Genomic DNA, 21,649 nt, shown 5'->3' with positions numbered 1-21,649 from the left:
CGTTTACTCATGTTGCGCATTGACCTGCCGGTCACTCCATATTGAATTCATTACGCCGCTCTGAGAGGGTTGCAATGCATGTCATGTACTTACTGAGCACACTAATGTCAAGCACTCTGCTGAAGGACAACCAGAAAAGAGCCATGATCATCACTAAAAATGACTCCAGTGGACAGTGGCAATACACCTGATGCTAGCAGCTCATAAACATAAGTGATCCTGTGCTCATTCTGTACACCAGTGAAGGTCTTGGTAACACTTAACTTGGATAGTCAGCCCACATCAACGACTTTGTGATTAGTAGATAGGTGGAGGGTGGCGCATCAGGCCAAAACACAACATGACATGATAAAACACAACATCAACATCAGTTGAGGGCTGCAACTTCACTTTTTAAATGACAATATCCTGGCCGGGCTACTGTTGTCAGTGATAATGTTGTCAAGTATTTGAAATGAACATGATTTCTTAATGTCTAGTGACATATCAGGGCCATTTTAGGATTAATTGAAATACATTTCTTACATACGGTTTCTTTAACCATTGCCAGTGACAGTGTCAATAGATATTTTGTTGATAATCTGAACATCTGTAGAGATAAGTAAAGTGTGACCAAGGCCTTTCTGCATTTATTTCCATGCTACTAGGTGTTTATTTGCTTGATCTAACACTTTCCACTTTGCCTCAACATATTTTACTGCTCTTTATGTGTAAATGTTAGGGACTTGAAACAAAAGAATACTATGGAGTGACAAATCTTATTGTTATGGACAGAGGGGGGTTGTAGGATTATATTTAAATTGATTAAATGGTTATTTATTATTCCTTGTTGTTTTGGAGAGATAAAAAACTCCTAAATCTGGAGCAGCCTTCAGAAAACAAGAGATTATCTTCTTATAGTGGATTAGAAGTTTGGAGGCCCTTGATCTATGGCAGTGACTGCAGAGACGGATCGAAGACAACTGAAACGTGCTATGGTGAAATATAACTGGACTGCCTTTATAGATTGTATAGTATCAGTATCATGTGTTATTTCAAAAGCTACTTCTCAGAAAGATTATAAATGCCATTTGCTAGGAAATTCACATGCATAAAGCTGAACATCAAAAGTCATGCTGAGATATTCCTGCTAGACTATGCTAAAGATAATTAATTAATCACATTTTGAATCATTCATCTGTTACAGTTGTACCATTTATATACTTTATTGCAGTGGTCCTCAAAGTGGGGCCCAGGATCCGCAAAATAATTTGCTTTAAAATACACAGTTTATCATTTTAAAAATTCATTTCTAGAGATGATGGCCCTTTTCACCAATAAAAACAAACAAATTGTGTATTTGCACTCAGGTCATGAAGAACCACTTCTGCTGCTGCTTAGCTTGGCTTATTTGCCAGATAGCTAGCTGATGAAGGTGGAGAAATGTTTGAGTCAGTCCACGTGCTCAAGTAATGCAAAATTTAAAGTTGACAGAAGTCCAAGCCCTGCCACAAAACCCGGGATAGTGGACCTGGCAGCAACTTCAGAGAATGCAAATGGAATATGCTTAAAGGAACCATATGTAAGATTGTGGCCAAAACTGGTACTGCAATCACTTTCAAAATACTGAAGAGCGGTGTATCCCCTCCCCCTCCCCCCTGACTCGAGGTTGCTAACCCTGATGGCGAAACACTACTGACTTTGTGATTAGTAGATAGGTGGAGGGTGGCGCATCAGGCCAAAACACAACATGACATGACAAAACACAACATCAACATCAGTTGAGGGCTGCAACTGCAACTATTGTCATTTAAAAACAGTTTTTAAATGACAATATCCTGGACGGACTACTGTTGTCAGTGATATAAGTATTTGAAATGAACATGATTTCTTAATGTCTAGTGACATATCAGGGCCATTTTATGATTAATTGAAATATTTTTCTTACATACGGTTCCTTTAATTGTTATGAATAAGAGGGGGTTCTAGATAGATAGATAGATAGATACTTTATTGATCCCCAGGAGAAATTCAAGAAGTTCTCAGGAAATGTTCTCCTCCACAAGGGGTCCTTGAAAGCAGAACGTTTGAGAACCCCTGTTGTATTCTATATTTCAAACCTGTATCCTTTTACTATAACTATTATCCCTGATTATAATGTTGAGAAACATTTCTCTCACCAAACGCATACATTATCTCCAGTGTGTGAGACGAAGTGCTTAGGTACTCACATGTGTTGCTGCTGTTTTTAGGCACCTCCAGGTGATCAGAGGGGGCACTCTTCACAATGTCCTGCCAGTGGATGATGTCCGCGTGGCACAGGAACTTGTTGTTGTGCACATACACACCGCCATGGAGGATCTCTGTGGGGTCAGTCAGACAAGCAAAATGAAACCAGAGGTGCCAAATCCCTGGACACATACAATACAATGACACATTCCCAGACTGACACACACACACTTATCATCACGGTTATGTTATGAGGCAAATATGACACCAAACAACAGTGTGTGTGTGTGTGTGTGTGTGTGTGTGTGTGTGTGTGTGTGTGTGCGCTTGTCTGCGAAGACAGGCTGGAAAAGTGAGCCTTATGAGACTTGAGATCATATTGCACATTATTTGATTTCCACACACAGAGGCTCTCCTTGACCTGCAGGAGTCAGTCCCCCACCACGGCTGGCCCATTTCCATCCACTGAGCACCTCCTATCTTGGTGAGATACCCCCACCCACCCTCTGCAGTCTCCAGAGCTATATATGATTGATGTTGTATCAGGGAGACCAGACAAATCCACCTTTTATTGCTGTTATTAATATCAATAATCTCTTTTTGCTTTTTTACTCCACCCCTCCTCCCCAGTCTTCTGTTTCCCCCTCTCTGAAATATGTCTACCTTCACGAGACATAAACACAGGAAATAATTAAGTTCCCCTGTTGATATGAAATCTAACCCAGATTTTGACGTGCCTCAACAGACGACAACACTAACAAGTTGCCAATTTCATATTTCATCCCAGATGAAGATGAGGCGGCTAACACGCGAGCCTAATGCGCATCATGCTGTCTGCCATGGATCAGGAGATTTGTACAGAAATCAATCTGTTTTCCAGCCAGGCCCGGCTAGCCCCATGGCCCAGTGACTCAGATGGCTCTGTGTGTGTGGACAAGCCCTGATGTCGCGGGGCATTAAGATATGAACATTTCGGAGAAAACCTTCCCAGAGGTAATCTGCACTTCCACGAAACTAAAAGCAAAAAAACATAACAGCTTATGACATATTTGTATTATTTACCACACAGATTTTTTTTCTACCTATTTTGCAAAGGAGATTAGTAGAATTGACTCAGATGAAATGATATTCATAACCATGGGCTATCAAAAGCTAATCAGTGTCCTACAAAGACTTGATTAAATTGTGCTCTATGGATGATGGTGGTGGTATGTGTGTACGTGTACACATGTGTGTGTGTGTGTGTGTGTGTGTGTGTGTGTGTGTAAGCATTGATGTTGTGTGTGTACCTCCATGCTACAGGACTTTGGAACCTGTCGAGTGTCAAACAAATTCATTTTTGCATTTCTCTGAAGCACGAGCAGCAGGGAAGACGCAACCAAGAGCCGCACTGCTCATGCCCATCCAGTGGTGGAGGGGGGGGGGGGGGGGGGGAGGAGAGGGGGGAGGGAGGGAGGAGGAGAGGAAGGAGAGGGAGCGCAAAACAAACAGCACAACACACAGTGTGGGGTCTGGCCCCGCGTGTTTTTCTGGGTCAGAGGAGGGGGGACAGATGATTTGTCTGGGAACACCCGCACCAGAGCCCTCTCAGGAGGGGAGCCGCTGGAAACCCTCAAATGTCTCTCTCTCTCTCTCTCTCTCTCTCTCTCACACACACACACACACACCAGAACATCAACACCTGGGGGGAAAGATGTTCTTTTTACACATGTTCTGCACTGAGGGGTTGACATTGACTGTGGAGCATGGGTCATATGCGGCAGATGAATGCAATATGGCATGTCCTATAATGTAAAACCAAAAATGTGCGATTTTTAGTATAGCTGTGTGGCTCTTGTGAGAATGGGACATTATTAAGGGGAATAAATGACAATCTGATCATGATGTCATTTTCTCCTCTCTCTACTCACACACAGTCATAATCGCATGCACACACACACACACACACAGTCATAATCGCATGCACACACACACACACACAAACACACAGTCATAATCGCATGCACACACACACACAAACACACACAGTCTTTGGTGTGATACAGGTGATCAAAACCCTTTGTTGATTGTTTATTTTTTCAATTGAATTCATCATCCTCTAAAACAAGGACTGAGGAAAATAAGCTTTTAATTATTACAGTCAACATGCACATTAGTTGGCGCTATCGCTCGTCCCCAGGGTGAGCGAAACACTTTAAATGAAAGCCCGAGCAGGAAGCTCCTCCGCTTACCCAGCCGAGGAGCAGAACACGGGAGAAAAACAATCAGAAATGTGGGAAAGCAGAACACATGCATGCAGGCTATTACAGCGCCAGCACTCACTCCTTCTGTTTTTAATTTCTGATGGCGAGGGAATTGTTCTGTGTGTGTGTGTGTGTGTGTGTGTGTGTGTGTGTGCGCGCGCGCCAGGTAGCACGCAGCTACGCCTGGTGGCATTTCATCAGCACAAGAGCAGGGGCAGCACAGGAGCCTGGTGGCAAAGTGCCAAAGCAGTGCCGCACACACACACTGACCAGCCGCACACACACACACACACACACACACACACACAAACACACACACACACACACACACACTGACCAGCACGGAGAGGATGCCCTGAAATGCTGCGTGCTATGTGATCCATTTAGGTGACATTCCAAATTGAATTATAAACTGGCCCATAAAAGCGATTACATCCTGATGATGAATTTCCTGAGAATGCTCGGTGAGTTGGATGGGTGACCAAGTATGCGCATCAGGGTTTGTTGGGGTGAAGGTGGAGAAACCATGCACATAAATGGCAGGGGACGGTTCTATAAGAATAGAGAAGTTCCTATAGCTCCTAGTTCCTAAATCCTACTTTAAGTAAACAATACTTTATTGAAAACATTTTTTATGGGGGGAAACAAATATGTTGTGTCCTTTTGTTCTGTGTATTGAGTACCCATCAGCTAATGCTGGCTTCCAGGGGATAAAGACCACTGTCACGTGTAGCTGGCATAAATGTCACACAGATCGAAGATAATAAAGGCAATACAGCAGGTGCTATTAGTAGCAGTAACAGTAAAGTGAAACAATTTTTTTGTCTGAATCAGGAAACATAACACAAACATCAAGTTTTTCAAAGACATCGGAGAGATTTGTCCTTTCTGTTTTGCAACAGCACACCACTATCGCCATTCACATTTTCCCATTGTCATTTTGAAGCCCTGTCAACCATCTCGTCATCAATCAGGGGAGCTCACTTTGATCACGACAAGCAGCTGGTCGGGTGCCAGACGAGCGACTGGCGAGAGTGCCAGATGCCATCCCTGGCAGTGCCCGCAGCGCTCCCGTCAGCCCCGTCGCCCCCGCGTGACAGCGCGGAACCACAGACCAAACGCACTCTCACCCACCTTTGGTTTTCTTTCTGCTGAACAGAGAGTTCAGCATTGCCCTTCCACCACTGAGTATTATGCATTTATATATATACAGTATATATATATATAACATGCTCAAGGTTGGCCGGCGACTGCTGTGAGATCCAGGGAGAGTTACAGAGACGCTACAGAGGAAGTGAATGCCACAGAGGCTGGAGAGCCTACGGGCGACAGCAACGTATTCAGTCACAGAAGGTACAGTAGATGGCTGCTGGCTACAAATGATTATGAATTCAGTCAAAGCCCTCGTGTATAGAGGTGTATTTGAAAGTGGATGTGGCATCTGATGCAACATGCTGTGATATAGAACATTTACTCTGCCACTGCCACTGACACTGCCACTCTACTCTGGATGAGGTATGTGAGTGTGTTTTTAGAGAAGCGCCCCAGACTGGAAATAAAAGCAACAGACAAACAAAGCTCTCAAAGCTTTTAACAATACAGGGCCAGGGAAACAAACTCAAGCCAAACACAATCTCAGAACATTTGTTCCAGGTTTTAGCTGGACAGATTTGTGGATTGGTGAGAAAGGGTTAGCAAAATTAATTCATATTCATACTGGAGAAAAATCCTAAGCATCTATCAATTAAAATGCACTATATTAAGCAAATGGCTGTGGTTAATGCATTGGGTTGCCAATTGCATGAATAGAGAATGAATCAAACTGCACACAGGTCGAGTCTCTTCCCGGAGAATGTGATGAGTGATTGTGGAGATCACCAAACTACTCAGAAAGCTTGGATACCAAACAGTGATAGAGCATAAGTCTGTAGTGTTGAAATTAATACTGTTAATGCCAAACAGAAAAACTGCAGCCTTTGTATTTTCATAAAAAAAATGCTTCCAGAGTTAACTGTTATGTTGACAACATGAAGAAAAAAAAAATATATTTTGATTATCTTGTTCATAACCATGCAATTTTGTCTGTAGTAACAGGCATCACAACAGATCAATACATGGCACCACTGTCCACTTTTACGCAGTGTTCACATAGAATGGAGATTATCCAAGTGACTTACAGCGTCGTTTGGAACAAGGGTAATTGTGACAATGCACACCTTTGTGTGTGTTATCCATGCATGTTTATGTCTTTGTGTGTGTGTGTGAGTGTGTGTGTGCACGTGAGGGATGATATGCCAGGGCCTGCCAGGCCCCCTCCCCTCCACTACAAATAGGTGAGCTCCTCTGTCATCCATCACTCTGATGTGACTGCGTGCACTGGCCGCCTCGCCCAGGAGACTTCGCCTCAGTGAAAAATAGTCATGAGGAAAGCTGAACAAACCATCAGAGGAGAGTGCACTGTGATTTGCTTTAACGGGAGAAGTGGGCTGAAAAGGCTAGCTTCTATTGTTCAGTGCAGTCACACAATAGGTAAACACACACACACACACACACACACACACACACACGCACACACACACGCACACACACACACACTTGAAGGCTTTGATAATGTATGTAGCCATCCTGTTTGGTCCACATCTTAATTTCTTAATTTTTCAGTGTCCCAATCCTCCAAAGCCTGTACAGCCTCATGCTATATCTGCTGTACTCCAAAGCATCAAGCCAGCCTCTAGAAACAGAAATGGATCAGGTCAGACTCCCTCACTCACTTGATGAAAACTTGTTCCCGGGCTTCCCCGCTGCGCACTCGCAGGCTATAATTGGCTCAGTGGGTGAGGCTGAAGCACCAGTGCATTGCGTCGCCTCGCGCAGGGTTTGTCGCCCGCTGCCGCGAGACTCTCGGTGACCCCGACGGGGGAGGCGCCGGCTCCTCGCAGCTGGCTGCCCGCGGGGGCCGCTGGAACCCGGTCACATGGCGTCGCAGCCCAGCAGCAGCCCACCGCAAACACAAGCCCACTCATGTCACAGCACTCCTACGCTGACACGTTTAGCTGCTGCGGCCGCATGTGTTACGCTATGATGCTGCGTGCACATTCGCTTTGTCATTGTGTTCCTTGGTAAACTTAGCTTTTGGCTAAGAACTAAGGAGATCCTTGTCTAACACACAGTCAAACACTTTGCATTTCACTTCAAAAGGGATGTTAGTCTGCCAGATGGTTTGTGTACATATTGTGTGAATGTATTCAGGATGAATGACTTGTGTTTGATTTACTTCTTTCAATACTGCACAGTGGGCATTGTGTATTGTTTACATTACTGAACTTATTGAAGGTGATTTAAGTGAATGACACTGATGCCATTCAGTTACATGAAAGCTCAGATTATTAAATTACATGCATCAATCATACAGGCACCCAGTGCCTCAGCAGCAGAATTCTGTATGTCCTTTCATGTCAAAATGAAAAACCTGGACAATGGTTGAAATAACTGGGTGCCTTGAGCTGTTGTGAGCTGAGCACATCTCTCAAATGCTTGTGTCCCCAGCAACCTACAATGAGGCAGACAATAATTCAGATGGTTAAAAGCAGGACATTGCTTCAGATGATCAGATGTGTAAGAAGATCTTCAGGTGTTCCTAAAACTGTTTAAGGATGCCTGAAGACTACATGAACTGCTATTTCGTATGCAGGATGTGAGGATGGTGGTGTTATGGCAAGACATGGAATCATTTGATAAATGATTCAATGCGATAGGTAGCAGCCCAGTTGGCTGATCTTAAAGTAAGTATCAAGGACTTGAACTTGATGTGGGCAACGGCAGGGAACCACACACGAGTGAGATGAAGAGGAGTCTCATGTGTTACAGCTGACTGGCAATCTGACACGTGGCCTCGGATCACCTAACAAGCTAAATGCTGAACAGCACTGTGTTGAATTACAGGGCTGGCTGGTGTGAAGAGATGCCCTGTTTTAATGTAGAGTTGTTTCCTCTCTGGTCTTAGTATAGCTAAGAGAATTGCATGCTGGGAGCAACATGTCCTTTGGAGGGAGAGGCACCCTTATTAAGGATTGCACAACTGGATCCAATAAGACCCAGAAGAGCTGGTCCAGGCATCACATGACAGAACACCAAGCAAGGACACAATATGGGTCCTGCCCCCAGGAACTACAAGGACACAATACGGGTCCTGCCCCAAGGAATGACATGAATTTGAGACAGACAGCCTCTAGCAGTTACTGTGAATCCCCCGTCACACAGTTTAGACCTCAAACAAGGTCAGAGAGCCAAGCACCCAGTATGAATCTGAAAAGAACAGGGCAACCCGCATTTAATGTCTTCAACACTCCAGGAATAAACCCCAGCAGAGCTCCACTGAAATGTAATTGAGTTTTTATGTATTTAACTAGTGACCTGAAAAGAACAACTGCAAACCCATAAAAAGGCTTTATGAGAGGAAGCAGGCACAGGGGGAGCCATTTCTCCACAGGGCCACATTCAGTCACCGATGCAGACAACACAGTGAAATAGCCAAGGTGTAGGCGACATGCAAATGCACTTTTAACAAGATGCTGCTGACATTCAAGCAACAGAGTACCCATATTACACATGGGAGCACCAAGGGCACGGCAGACACACACACACACACACACACACACACACACACACACACACACACACACACACACACACACACACACACACACACACACCCTTCAAGGTGCACACACACATACAAGGTATGCAGAGAAGACAGATGTGCTTGGAAATACTGAAAATGTGTGAAGAATGGATCCATTTCAACCGATTATATTTAGACACACCAAGGACACTGGAAATGCATGCAATGAGTCATTGTGTTGAGGCGCAGCCTGTCAGGTACTAGGGTTTAACAGAGGCAGGGGCTGACCCTGAAACATATCTGTCTCTGAAGGACATTTGACAGGACATTCTGATCTGATCACAGTTAACTAGCTACTGTGGATAACATATGAATGTCAAAAAGGATAGAGATTACATAAAGAAAACACAGTAAGAAATAAACTGTTCATTGTGCGATTGTCCATGCAGCTTGATATGCGACTAGGTGACAATACATTACATTACATTACATTACATTTAGCAGACACTTCTTGACCAAAGTGACTTACATATGTCAGCTATATTACAAGGGATCACATTGTCCCCGGAGCAACTTGGGGTTAAGTGCCTTGCTCAAAGGCACAACGGTGGAAGCCGGGAATTGAACCGACAACTTTCAGGCTACTGCACGCTAGCCCAGTTCCTTAACCACTACACTACCACCGCCCAATAGGAGACTCCTTAATAAAGGCTGAGACAATACACAGGCTGTGACAAAAGGAGTGTGTGCATGTGCATGTTTGCTTGTTTGTTTGTGTGTGTGGGAGGGGGAGGGGAGGTCTGCTTCTCTACCCTTCTCGTACCGTGCCAGTATCTCTGGATGGTAATTTTGTTTAAAGCCAGCTGATTAAATTTTGCCCTCCCTCACGCAATTGTTTCCAATGAATCTTTATGAAAAAATGGCCAAGATTAAAGGATTATGGTATTATCTGGAGCAGGGAGCATCTGCTTAAAAATGAAGCACAACAGGAAAGGGTTGAAGTAGGGATTCTTTTTTTCTGTCATGCTCCTTGTCTGTGCCAAAACAAAATGTTTTTAGGAAGAGAAAAGCAGAGTATTTTTGTGAGCTGCATAACCCACATTTTATTCATCCAAATGGAGGATGATTTAGACTACTGATATTGTGTCATCCATAAGAGATGGAGTCAAATGTTTTGCACTCCAGTAAACAGATACTGCAGCATGTGTTGCTTCAGAAACATCAGGCCCTTGCCTACAATACACCTTTACCAAGATATTATGATGCAGTACAAAACAAAACAAACTTGCAGTACGAAGTGTACCCACGATCCAAACACAGAGTCTAACTCAGTGCTAAATCATGCATATCCCAGGTGCTCGCTTCACTGTAGACCTGAAGCATAAACGTGAAAGCTTGTCTAATTACAGTGGAGTGTGGGGATGGAATTGATGGATGAGGGATGAGTGACTAAGGCCGGAGAATGTGAACAAATGATGCAGATGAGTTCATAAGAGCCCCATTACAAAAGCATGCATGCCGGAAACAATGCAGGTCTTATTCACCTCTCTACAGTCTCCTTCTCCCTGAGCTGGAACATGGACTGCAGCAATCACAATGGCTCTTAATGAGCACAATAGTCCAATCAGGTGGGTAGGGAGTAGCGCAAGAGTGTGCTTAGCAATAAGAGAAAGGAGCAGAAACAGATGAGGAGTGGGAGTGTGTGTGGGGGGGGGGCATTACAGCTGCTGTGGGTGAGTCACACATCAGACCTTAGGACCCAGGTCTGGCAGATGCTCAGAAACAAAACAAAACAAAACAAAACAAAACAAAAGCCATGGTACCAGTTTTATTCACTCCATCTTGACTGATGTACACAACTAGGGAATGGTTCCCTCCAACATCAGAGTCCAGAGCAGAACTTTCAGTACAGTACAGACGGCCTTAACCAACCCCAGAGAGATGAAAACCAAATCTGATAAGACAATTGTCTGCCAATGACTCTGGCTGTTGACATCATTCTGCTGGAAAAGAAAAGATGACTCCACACAGCTTGTGTAACCACCATAGTTAGAGCATTATGATGTCATGGGGGACGGCAAGGTTAGCAGGACGAGGCACTTGAGGACAGTTTCGAGCATGAGTGTGTCTGGGTGTGTGGGGGGCAAACTGGTGCGTGTGGAGAAATGAGAAAGTGTGAGAGACAGACAGAGAGAGAGAGAGAGAGAGAGAGAGAGAGAGAGAGAGACAGAGAGAGAGAGAGAGAGAGAGAGAGAGAGAGAGACAGAACGCTATAGAGGCCACGCTCTGTATATTTAGCTCATGAATTCATGTGTGAGGTAGCAAGCACCTGGGCGAATTCTCTGCTCGGAGGGGCCGCTGGAGAACAGCATGGGCCTTTCATGTCCCATTACCCCCGACTGCCTCCGCTCAGCGCTGCTCCACTTCTCCGCCAAACCCACACGGCGCAGAAAATAAATACATTAATTATTAAGCCACAGAGGGAGCCGCAGAGGCCGCTGCAGTCAGGGCCACGCAGCGTGCCAATTTCTCAAACAGATTGCTGCACTGAAGCAGTGGTCTTCTCCCTCTATCTCTCTCCATCTCTCTCTCTCTGTCTCTCCATCTCTCGCTCGCTTTTGCTCTCCTTTTAGTGTGGCAATTACCATGTCATGCTCCACAAAAAAAAAAAAAAGTTCTCTCGATCCCCATACTGCTTTTGAGGGTACACTGCTTTTCATTCGGGGGAATATTTACATAATGTGCCTGTTGAGAAGTCTCAAGCTATCCAGGGGACAGGCTATACATCATGAGCATACAGAAATTAGCCTCTCAACCTGTTGCAGTTTAAAAGGATATGACATCCCCCCAAAATGTGGGCAGACTGTGACCTGTAATTTAATTCAGAATCAGACACACTGCTTTCCGCATTTCACACTTTTTGGCATTCATGGGGAGAAAAGCTCTGGGAGGGAAATGCTTGCTGACACTGAAAAAGGCCAGTGCATTACTGATTCTCATTGCTCATGGCCATGGCCACTGCTTTGTGCAACAGGAAGCCCCTGCCTCTCGGCCTGCCTCTGCGTCATCCGTTCATTCATCCATCCCTTCATCACTTCAAAAACGTAATTATTCCATCTCTCCCTCTCTCTCTCCCTAGCCCCCCACATTCCCCCTTTCCCACACACACACACACACACACACACACACACACACGCTTCTCGGCGCTGCTGCTGACATTTCGGAAGCGTGAGGTCTGAGATTGGCATAAGCAGAAATAATTGGTTTAGCCCTCTTAAGTGTTTCATTAACATTTCCCACTGGAGCACGGCCAGATGAAGCACGGCCAGATGAGAGGCTACGCTAAGCGCAGGGAGTCTTCAACCCCCCACCTCCACCCTCCACCTCCACCTCCACCCCCTGCACCAGCGCAGCCGCTCACAGTGGTTAGCCCAGGTGCCAGATGATCATCTTTACCGGGAACAGGGTGTGAGCAGACATAGTTCAAAGTATCATATACACAGAGGTGTGGTCAAAGGCTGGGTTAGGATTAGAAGATACAGTAGGCTTGAGTAAGATATCACATCACTGTCAAGTTCAAGCAGACTCATGCCTGTGTGTTACAGAGCCCCTAAATCTCTGGTCACGGGGCAATGGCCAAGCTAAAAGGCTGCATATTAGATTAAATGAAGAATTATGTACATTTTTGGTGAGGTTCCAGTGTTTGTTTTTCTTTGTAATGCCCCTTTTCAGAGCATGCATACTCAGACTTGACATTCAAGGTTATTTCTCTACTCTCTGCAGGAATGGACCTGATTAAGAACTAGAAAAAAAAAAATTGCTGGAGGGAATGGCAGAAAGAGGAGAAAAAAATATTTTGCTTATTAATTGATATCTAAATTCTTTGCTTGCTTGAATGAACAATTAATGAGACACAAGGCTGGTTTCCGCAGGGCTCTGTCAGCTGAAGCTGGACGCTGAGAGCGGATGCTGCAGTGGATGTGGCTGGCCGTGGCTGTTGGGCATGCAGGACCAGGTGCCACGCGAAACAAAGGTGAACCCGGAGCAGCGGCCGCGCGCCGGTCTGCACGTCAGCAGCGTTGGTCCGGTTTGGGCTGGGCCCCGGGCCTTCTGCTCTGCCATTGCTGAATAATTGAGCAGTCCAACCACTGTGTGTGTGTGTGTGTGTGTGTGTGTGTGTGTGTGTGTGTGTGTGCATGTGTGTGTGTGTGTGTGTGTGTGTGTGAGTGTGTGTGTCTGTGTGTACACGGCGTTCCAGTTTCTGTGTTTTTCAGCACCTTACCGACCGCTCATCCCCACTCCGTCAGGCTCCTCTGTTTTTAATTTGCTTGCTCCCTCTCTCCCTCTCTCCCTCCCTCCCTCCTTCGCTCCATTCCTCCCTCGCTCCCTCAACACACACGCATGCAAACGGTTGCTGACAGCTGTCGTTGATATCATCAGGACCTGTCATGTTCTAAGGAATGGAAAATTAAGTCACAGGGCCACAGACAAGATTCTTTTTTTTTTGCTCCTTTTTTTTTTCAAGAAACAAGCAATATGGCAAACGACAACACAGGGATGGAGAATGCCGCAGGAGGGTGGGTGGTGGCAGAGGTGATGCACCCATCTCCTGCTCTTGAAGAGAATAGGCTGGAGCAGGACTCTCATGATTGATCCACAGAGTCCCCACCCATCTGGTTAACTCACTGATGGGTGCCCCTCCGAGGTGATGATGAGTCCCCTCAAGGATGAGGATGGGGTAGGGTGTGGTGGGTGTGGGGTGGGGTGGAGGGGAGGGGGGGGGTCTCATGTCGCACAACTCCATTACCAGCCATTTAGGGATAATGGAGACAAATGGGAAAGCTGATGACCATGTCTATAAAAGAGTCTTTCATTTGCAGAGCCCATGGCAGCATAACACTCTAAATGAGCTTTGAATGGAACAGTCCGGCCCGAACAAAAAGGGCTGGAAAAAAAGGAAAAGCTTTCTCCAGCTGTAATTGAGCGACTGACCAAGGTCCCATCTGAAAAGCCCTGTGGTCAACAACTGTACGATATATAAAATATCTGTGGAATGAATGCCTCACATGAGAGTAAAAAAAACCCAATCCATGTGACTATGCCATGGAACAACAGTTATCACCAGATCACCAGTACCTCTCAGTAGACATGCAGATCAAATTGTCATGTCAGATTTCACAGGAGACTTGTTCACAATATAAAAGCATAAAAGCACTTGGCCCTTGACAGTTGTCTCATAACAGTCTAAAACAGTGATGTGAGTACACTCGGCAGCATGAGTGAGGCACAGCATATTGAGTTTAGCTTCATGCTGGGGACTAGCCAGACCAGATCAGCACCGTCTGTGGGACTTCTCTTTGTGCAACTGCACTGCTTTACATCCATAACTCCTCCATCTACTGTACAACACCACCATTTACCAGGCTTTTAAGTCCTGTGGCTAGTTACTTTCGCATGACAAATGCTCTTGTACTTAGTTCTTGGTTCTTGTAGCTAAGACTGTTCTAGAATATGTATTACATTCATATACGTTGTAGCTGAGACTGTTCTAGAATATGTATTACATTCATATACGTTGTAGCTGAGACTGTTCCAGTACATGTACATGTAAACATTTATATACTGTACGTTGTAGCTGAGACTGTTCCAGTACATGTACATGTATACATTTATATACTGTACGTTGTAGCTGAGACTGTTCCAGTACATGTACATGTATACATTCATATACGTTGTAGCTGAGACTGTTCCAGTACATGTACATGTATACATTTATATACTGTACGTTGTAGCTGAGACTGTTCCAGTACATGTACATGTATACATTCATATACGTTGTAGCTGAGACTGTTCCAGTACATGTACATGTATACATTCATATATGTTTTCATCTTTGCTTTTATCTTTCCCTTTAAATGGGGTTATTATGTGACTGCATGATTGTGTGTGAATGCTCTGCTAATTCAAGTGGAAATGACTAAAATAACACTCTGAAGAAGCCCAATTCCTTATGTAACCACTACCTGAGTACCTCACTCAAGCCACATCAAACCATGTTTATGCCTGTGTTTTTTTTCACCCAGCCTTTTTTATAGATAGGGAAAATGACGTTTGAAGCCAGGAGATATATTTTAATCATTCAGCTTCTTAATGATGACACCAAATGCATTTTTAATGTGGCTGGCTCCTCCTTGGAGTCCCAGCTGTACTGAAGGGGCTTTAGCACCAGCCCCAGCCTCTCCATTTGATCTCTGTGTAATTATGGCTCGCCCTCCCCCCTACCCCTCCCTCCACATCCAATGATATCACAAGATTTAAACACAAGGAGCCCTTGAAGAAGGAATTCTTCCACGTTTCAACTTCCATCTCCCATGGCTTTGTTTCTGACCCTCTTCTTCTGCCTTTCATCTTGCACAGAGAGTGCAGCATCTTTTGTATGCCGCTTGCCAGCTGGTGCAGATTGGCGCCGGACAAGGCTTTGAGCAATTTCCTGAGATATTAAGAGCTTTCAAATCACAGCGCGGACTGATTGCAGCGAAAATATTGAAATTGGGATGTTCACCTCGATAGGTCCAAATTACATATCACTGTTCCCAAATCCTTCCCTAAGCTCTTCATGCACATTTCTGTATGTTCTACTTCAACTGATTAGTTAAGTTCCAAGCAGGTCAGTTATCTGAAATCCCTTATTTTCTTTCTATGAATGTTTCATGGCTTTCTCCTTTTCATACTGAAGCTATTCCCACATGAGCCCATTAATGAAACCTAAAAAATAAAGAAAGTAAAACGTGGACAAATATGTCCAAACAATAACACATGTGTATGACGTACATTACATAATAGTGTTATTTTAAGAGTACTCTTCCCAGTGTAGCCTAATTACTGTACCTCTTATTGCTTTCTGCAGATTTTGTTTGGGTGATAATTGTGGCAACAGATTCCATGTAAACAGGTCTGCTTGTTTGCAGCTGAATTGAATGAATAGATCACTAAAGAAAAATCTTACTGCATTTCATAACCAAGCTCAACTTGGGACAGCTGTGCACTGAAACAATGGCTATGATCCCCAAAGGTGTATTTTGGGGTGGCGAATGAGACAATGAAATTCTTCCTGCAGATCACTCACACATTCCTCAGGCCCTGAAATATTGAGTATGACACAAGCGTAATTGCATAGGAAGTAATCAATTAGGCACACAATTGGAAGCGACCTCAGGTCTGGACGCTGCCAAGCAAGAGATGGAAATGAATGTCAGAGACAAAAGTAATTTTCACCCCCCCCCCCCTTCTCTCTCGCTTTTGTTCTAGAGGAAGAATGCTGCCAAGTATTTTCCTCATGCTTCTGTCCTCCTGGGTGCCATTGTGCTGTTAATGCATGATCTATGTGATTTTCCACTTGAACACGACCAAAGGGGCTATGAAGAGCTGAACGCAGTCCTCAAATACTATCTAGGAAAGTGCATATGTGCCACTAAGAGGGAGGAACACATGGTATGTGAATGTGTAGAAGTGTTGTGTGTGTGTGTGTGCATGTGTGTGTGTGTGAGTGTGCAACAAAATTGAAACTGTCGATGAGATTCAATGCAGACTATACTATTAGTTTTTGAAATATTGACCCATGGTGTTTTGATTTCCCTTAGTCTGTTAGCCATACACTCTCTGTAGGAATGCAAAGCTGAGTGATGAGAAAGCACACACCTGCATACAAGCCAATACATAAAGACATCCACACATCACTTCCCTTTCAACGATGAAATGAACATCACACTCAAAGCAGCAGAGTCTGAGGGCCTCTCTCCATTTAGAAGTCAACCCTGCACTACACCTGCACTCCCAGCACCTTCCACAGCATTCGCCCACTATTAACAGATCTGCAAGAATACTCTGCCCCCTTGGTCTGTTAGCCATACACCCTCGGTGGGAATGCAAAGCAGCCGTGGCCCACTGGTTAGCACTCTGGACAACTGGAGAGTTGCCGGTTCGAGCCCCGACCAGTGGGCCGTGGCTGAAGTGCCCTTGAGCAAGGCACCTAACCCCTCACTGCTCCCCGAGCGCCGCCGTTGTAGCTGGCTGTTGTAGTGTTTGTGTTTCACTAATTCACCGATTGGGTTAAATGCAGAGACCAAATTTCCCTCACGGGATTAAAAAAGTATATATACTTATACTTACTCCCCGGCAGATCTGGCTATAGCGGTAAACGCCTCGGAGATTAGACCATGTACACAGAGCTCATCCACTGCTCATGGAGCCTGTGGCCAAGGCTGTAAGCGCATGAAGTCACTGGGTGGGATTTAAGGCAGATCAGAGGTGGCGGTGGAGACCAGATGGAGTGTGGATGGATCAATCAAGCCTCAGTGCTGGGCTATGGGCATGCACGCAGGGGCTCCAGCCACTCAGGCAAATGGATGCGGAGATGCCAGCGCTCTCAGTCGGGGGGACAAGTTGCTAAATAACAGTGGAATAGATGAACAATATAGCACCAAAACTAAAGCAAACTAATTGCAAAGAGAATGAGGGAGAGAGACAGAGAGAATAAAAAATGTGTTAAATTGACACGCTCATCTGTTTTATGTTCTTTATTGAGGCTGTTATTATTTTGCAAAGCCAGCAGGCAGTAATTACCATCTGAATGCACCGGGGCTGTTTGTGTGCTGTTGACTCAAACAAAAAAAAAGTAGCAGGAGAAATGTGTTTGGCTGTGCCTGAAAAATGTCTCTTAATTCCTTTCAGACAGCCAGCTGAGTGGAATATCTAAAATGTCAGGCAAAGTGGCAATGGCTAACCTTTACCTCAGTGCTGGGACAAGCTATAATTAATACATACCATTTGCTTCAGAACAGTGTCCCAGAAGGTGTGTGGAAAGATGCAGGAAGTGACAGGGCCTACAGTATACTGTAGGAGCCTAGTGAAAGGTCCCGGTAGATGATAAAGGTGGGATGGAACTGCTGTGTGTGTATGGAGACCTCAGGTGATGCAAAAGAAAGTGACAGAGAGAAATGACCAGGACAAGGGAGATGAGCCATGTGCCAGCAATCCACTTCCTATTTAGTGAAGTGAGTGTTATAAATGTGCACAGTCAGGGACACCATTACCTCTCTCCCCTCTAACAGCCATGTGGCCACACAATCCTCCCCGCCACCCAACTAGTCACCCAAGAAGCAGGAAATGGGCCCGGCCATGGTGTCCTGCTTCTACACCTCACACTAAGACTAATCCCAAATGCATTGATGCCGCCAACTTCATTGCACATCTGGAGGGGAAAAAATCTGAGTGGAGTCTCTGAAGAAAAAAGAAAAGGGACCCAGAGAGTCAGGCAAACGACATGCTTATACCGACTCCCTCACACAGGGTAACACACAAAAAAAATCAATAGGGCAATATCAGAATATACCAGCGACAAATTGATTTGATCCAGGGCAATTTCAACCTCCAGGGATTTGGAGGTCAGTTTCAATACCAGAAGGTCCATTTTATCAGCCTGCAGATTAGGGCTTGTGTAGTTAATAACCTTTATCCTCTTATATGTTGCTTATGGATTGCATCGACCCCTCTACACATCTCGGGAGAGCTACTATGAGAGAAACGACACGATAATGTGACTGCCACTTCAAAGCAGCCTTCACAGGCCAGCCCTGCTGTTCTATTGCAGACACGGCATGGCCTGTTGTTCTCCAATCAGACGAGGCGGTGGAGGACAGATGCCTGAGTGAGTATGTGTGTGTGTGTGTGTGTGTGTGCGCGGGAGCCCCCATGTCTGGGCAGGGCTCCAGCGCTGCGCTGCCTCGGGGTGAGGGGTTGGTGACTGGGTTCAGCAGCTAGGCGGCACCTGTGCCAGGCCTTAGTGCCCACCTGTGCGTGTGCCCAGACAATGACAGGGAACAGACAGAGCCTGAGGTCAGCCAGCGGAAAAAAAAAAAACAGACAAGAGAGTCAGAGAGTGAGTGAAGACGAGCACGCAAAAAGAAAGAAGAGAAAAGGGAGAGATAAAGAGAGATAGAGAGAAAGAAAAAATGGGATTGGCTGTTTTTCACTGCGTTCAGTCCCTCCCTTAGGGGACGGCTGGTATTTCAAGCATCCCTCCGCATCCCTCCGCATCTCACTGCCTCTCGGGTACCACTGGACTCCCTGCCACCGAGAAACAGGCTCCGCTGGGACCAGATGCTCATTTCAATATTCCTAAAGACAGTTGCCGCGCAAGCTGGGAAGGATACGGAGCCATGTGCACAGTGCATTACCTAATGTAAGCGCTAAGAGTGCAGCATATGGGTTATGTGTACTTAGAGCACTCCTGTGGAGGACGCGGGTAAGTGGAACAACACACACTGTTTGAATTATTTACTGGCTGCAGTGGGCGGTGGGGGGGGGGGGGGGGGGGGTTAGGGTAGGAGACAGCAAGGAGAGCTGAGTCCCTGGACTCTGTTTCCCCTTGCCTGACAGAAATAAGTGAGTGTGAGTGAGTAGCTGGGAGCCTGGCTGTGGCTATAAGCACCAGCACATGATGCAGACACCTGCACACAGAGCTCCACCACTCATGTGCCTGCTCAGCACCTGATAGATCTTCTTAGCCACAGGGAAATGTGCTGGGCACATGTACTGTACCGCTCTCAAAAAAGGAACAGTGTAGAAGTCATTAGTAGTAACGATAGATGGTCTTCACCACGTACAGATCTTGAATTTTATTGAACCCAGTTGTAAGAGGACTCCCACCGATTTGTAAGATTTGTGCCTCCAGGTACTTGGTACGCGCTGCATTCGTCCCATGAGGAGTTTGGCAACATGTTTAAGAGATATAATCAGGCCCCCCCCCCCCCCCCTACCCACCCGCACCAGGATGCATTTGGAGTTTTTGTGTGTCTTAGGGCACCGTAAAACATAAAAGCTTTGATGCCCTCAAGTGCTGGCTAAGACACACAAGTAGACCACCAACACAGCTCTGCGGAGGTCCATGTGCAAACTGAAAAACAACATTTACACCCTCCAGCCTCTACCTCCCACCCTTTCCATCCCTACTATAGATTTCCCCCTCTACTTTATAGAGCAGTGGGATGTGGTTAGAAGTGGTTCATTCTTTAAGATGCATATCAATGTGCACACCACCTATGCATAACGATACACACTTAAGTAAAAACAGCCCTATTAGCATCATTCCAACTAATGCTTCATGGAAAAAAAGACGACAGCACTAGGTGAGCCTGAAACAAAAGAACAACAAGGCTATAATGAAGCAATGTAAAGCTGAAGTACACCAACCAAGGTGACTATTTGATCATTCTGTTTTCACACAGCGTGAATGAAACTGACATTAACTGTCAACTCTTACTGCTCTGCCTGTATTCTTCAGAAGGGACACATATATCTACATATATCTTTATGAAGCTGAAATGTAAGCCAATTCACCTGCCTCACACTGAATAGGCCAACTGAAGGTCATCCCAGAGTTCTTGGATGACCTTTACATCTTTCATTTATTGCGTCAATCAAAATCCTTAACATGGCAACTGTGTAATAATTAGTTCTTGCGCCGTAATTGTAATGAATTAAGGGCCAGTTTGACATTTCCTCTATCATTCTGATGAATGAAAGCAATTACTCTCTTTCATATAGTGCATTAGAGTGCACTAAGCTACAAAACATTTACCTCTATCTAATTCATCATCCCCCAATAATGGACTTAGTCACCCCATCAAAATAAAACTTGAGCTTATTACAAATGAAGCAGGGCTGTATACTGTATACATATGCGTCGCACATGCTACAAAAACAACGGTCTGTAGAATTAATTATTTCCTGCAGTCACACCCACGTGATACAGTTTTGTGTAGGCTATGTATGTGTGTGAAAAAGAGCATGTCACACACACACACACACACACGCGTGCGCACACACACACACACATACACACACACACACACACACACACACACACACACACACACACTCAGTTGGTGCCACTCAAACTGAGTTTAAGTAGGACACAGATGAGCCCTGATGAGAGAGGTTGGATGGGAAAGGAGGGTGTGCATTGTTTACTCTATATATCATAACACTTAATTTGTGTTTACCACTTTTCATTATCCTCCACTCCTCTCTCTCTCTCTCTCTCTCTCTCTCTCTCTCTCTCTCTCTCTCTCTCTCTCTTTCTGGCTACATGAGCACGGCACATTACTCTGTGTTCACCCAGCGTGCCCACGCTGAATTCAGTCCGCTTCAAAGGCCACTCCGACACAGCTGCTCTGGCTATTCGTGGCACAAATAATAACGTTAGGAGAGCACGAACCGTAAACCCATCAACGCCTGCCTTCATTGTCACCTACTGGACCCACTTAGGCAGTGACTAAGTAACCACCAAAAGAGCCCCAGAAATTCATCTCTTCTCAGGATGACTAGATCAAAATGAGGTGAGCATGGAGCACCTGGCAAAAGAAGCTTTGTTCACCTGGCAGGGACATGGAGGCAGAGATGGAATGGGCTGACATCATCCCTACGCTGTCTGAAGTAAAAGTACAACACTTTACTATCTCTTTGTCATTTCACCATGGAGCTCTGCAGTGATTGGCTAATCCAGGAGGGGAACTGT

General features: G+C 45.2%; 1 protein-coding gene across 3 annotated transcripts in view; it reads right to left on the bottom strand.

Moving 5' to 3' along the window:
- Positions 1-21,649, bottom strand: part of LOC121698071 (receptor tyrosine-protein kinase erbB-4-like) — a 226,116-nt gene that overhangs the window by 74,239 nt on the left and 130,228 nt on the right. For all 3 annotated transcript variants that reach the window (XM_042079809.1, XM_042079818.1, XM_042079827.1), the window contains exon 4: positions 2,211-2,342. In XM_042079809.1, the coding sequence (XP_041935743.1) occupies positions 2,211-2,342 (132 nt within the window). The remainder of the gene's footprint in view (positions 1-2,210; positions 2,343-21,649) is intronic.

This window comes from Alosa sapidissima, chromosome 2 (assembly GCF_018492685.1).
Source record: "Alosa sapidissima isolate fAloSap1 chromosome 2, fAloSap1.pri, whole genome shotgun sequence".
Classification (NCBI taxonomy): Eukaryota; Metazoa; Chordata; class Actinopteri; order Clupeiformes; family Clupeidae; genus Alosa; species Alosa sapidissima.
Note: the sequence above shows the minus strand (reverse complement) of the source record. Positions and strands in the feature narration are given on the sequence as shown.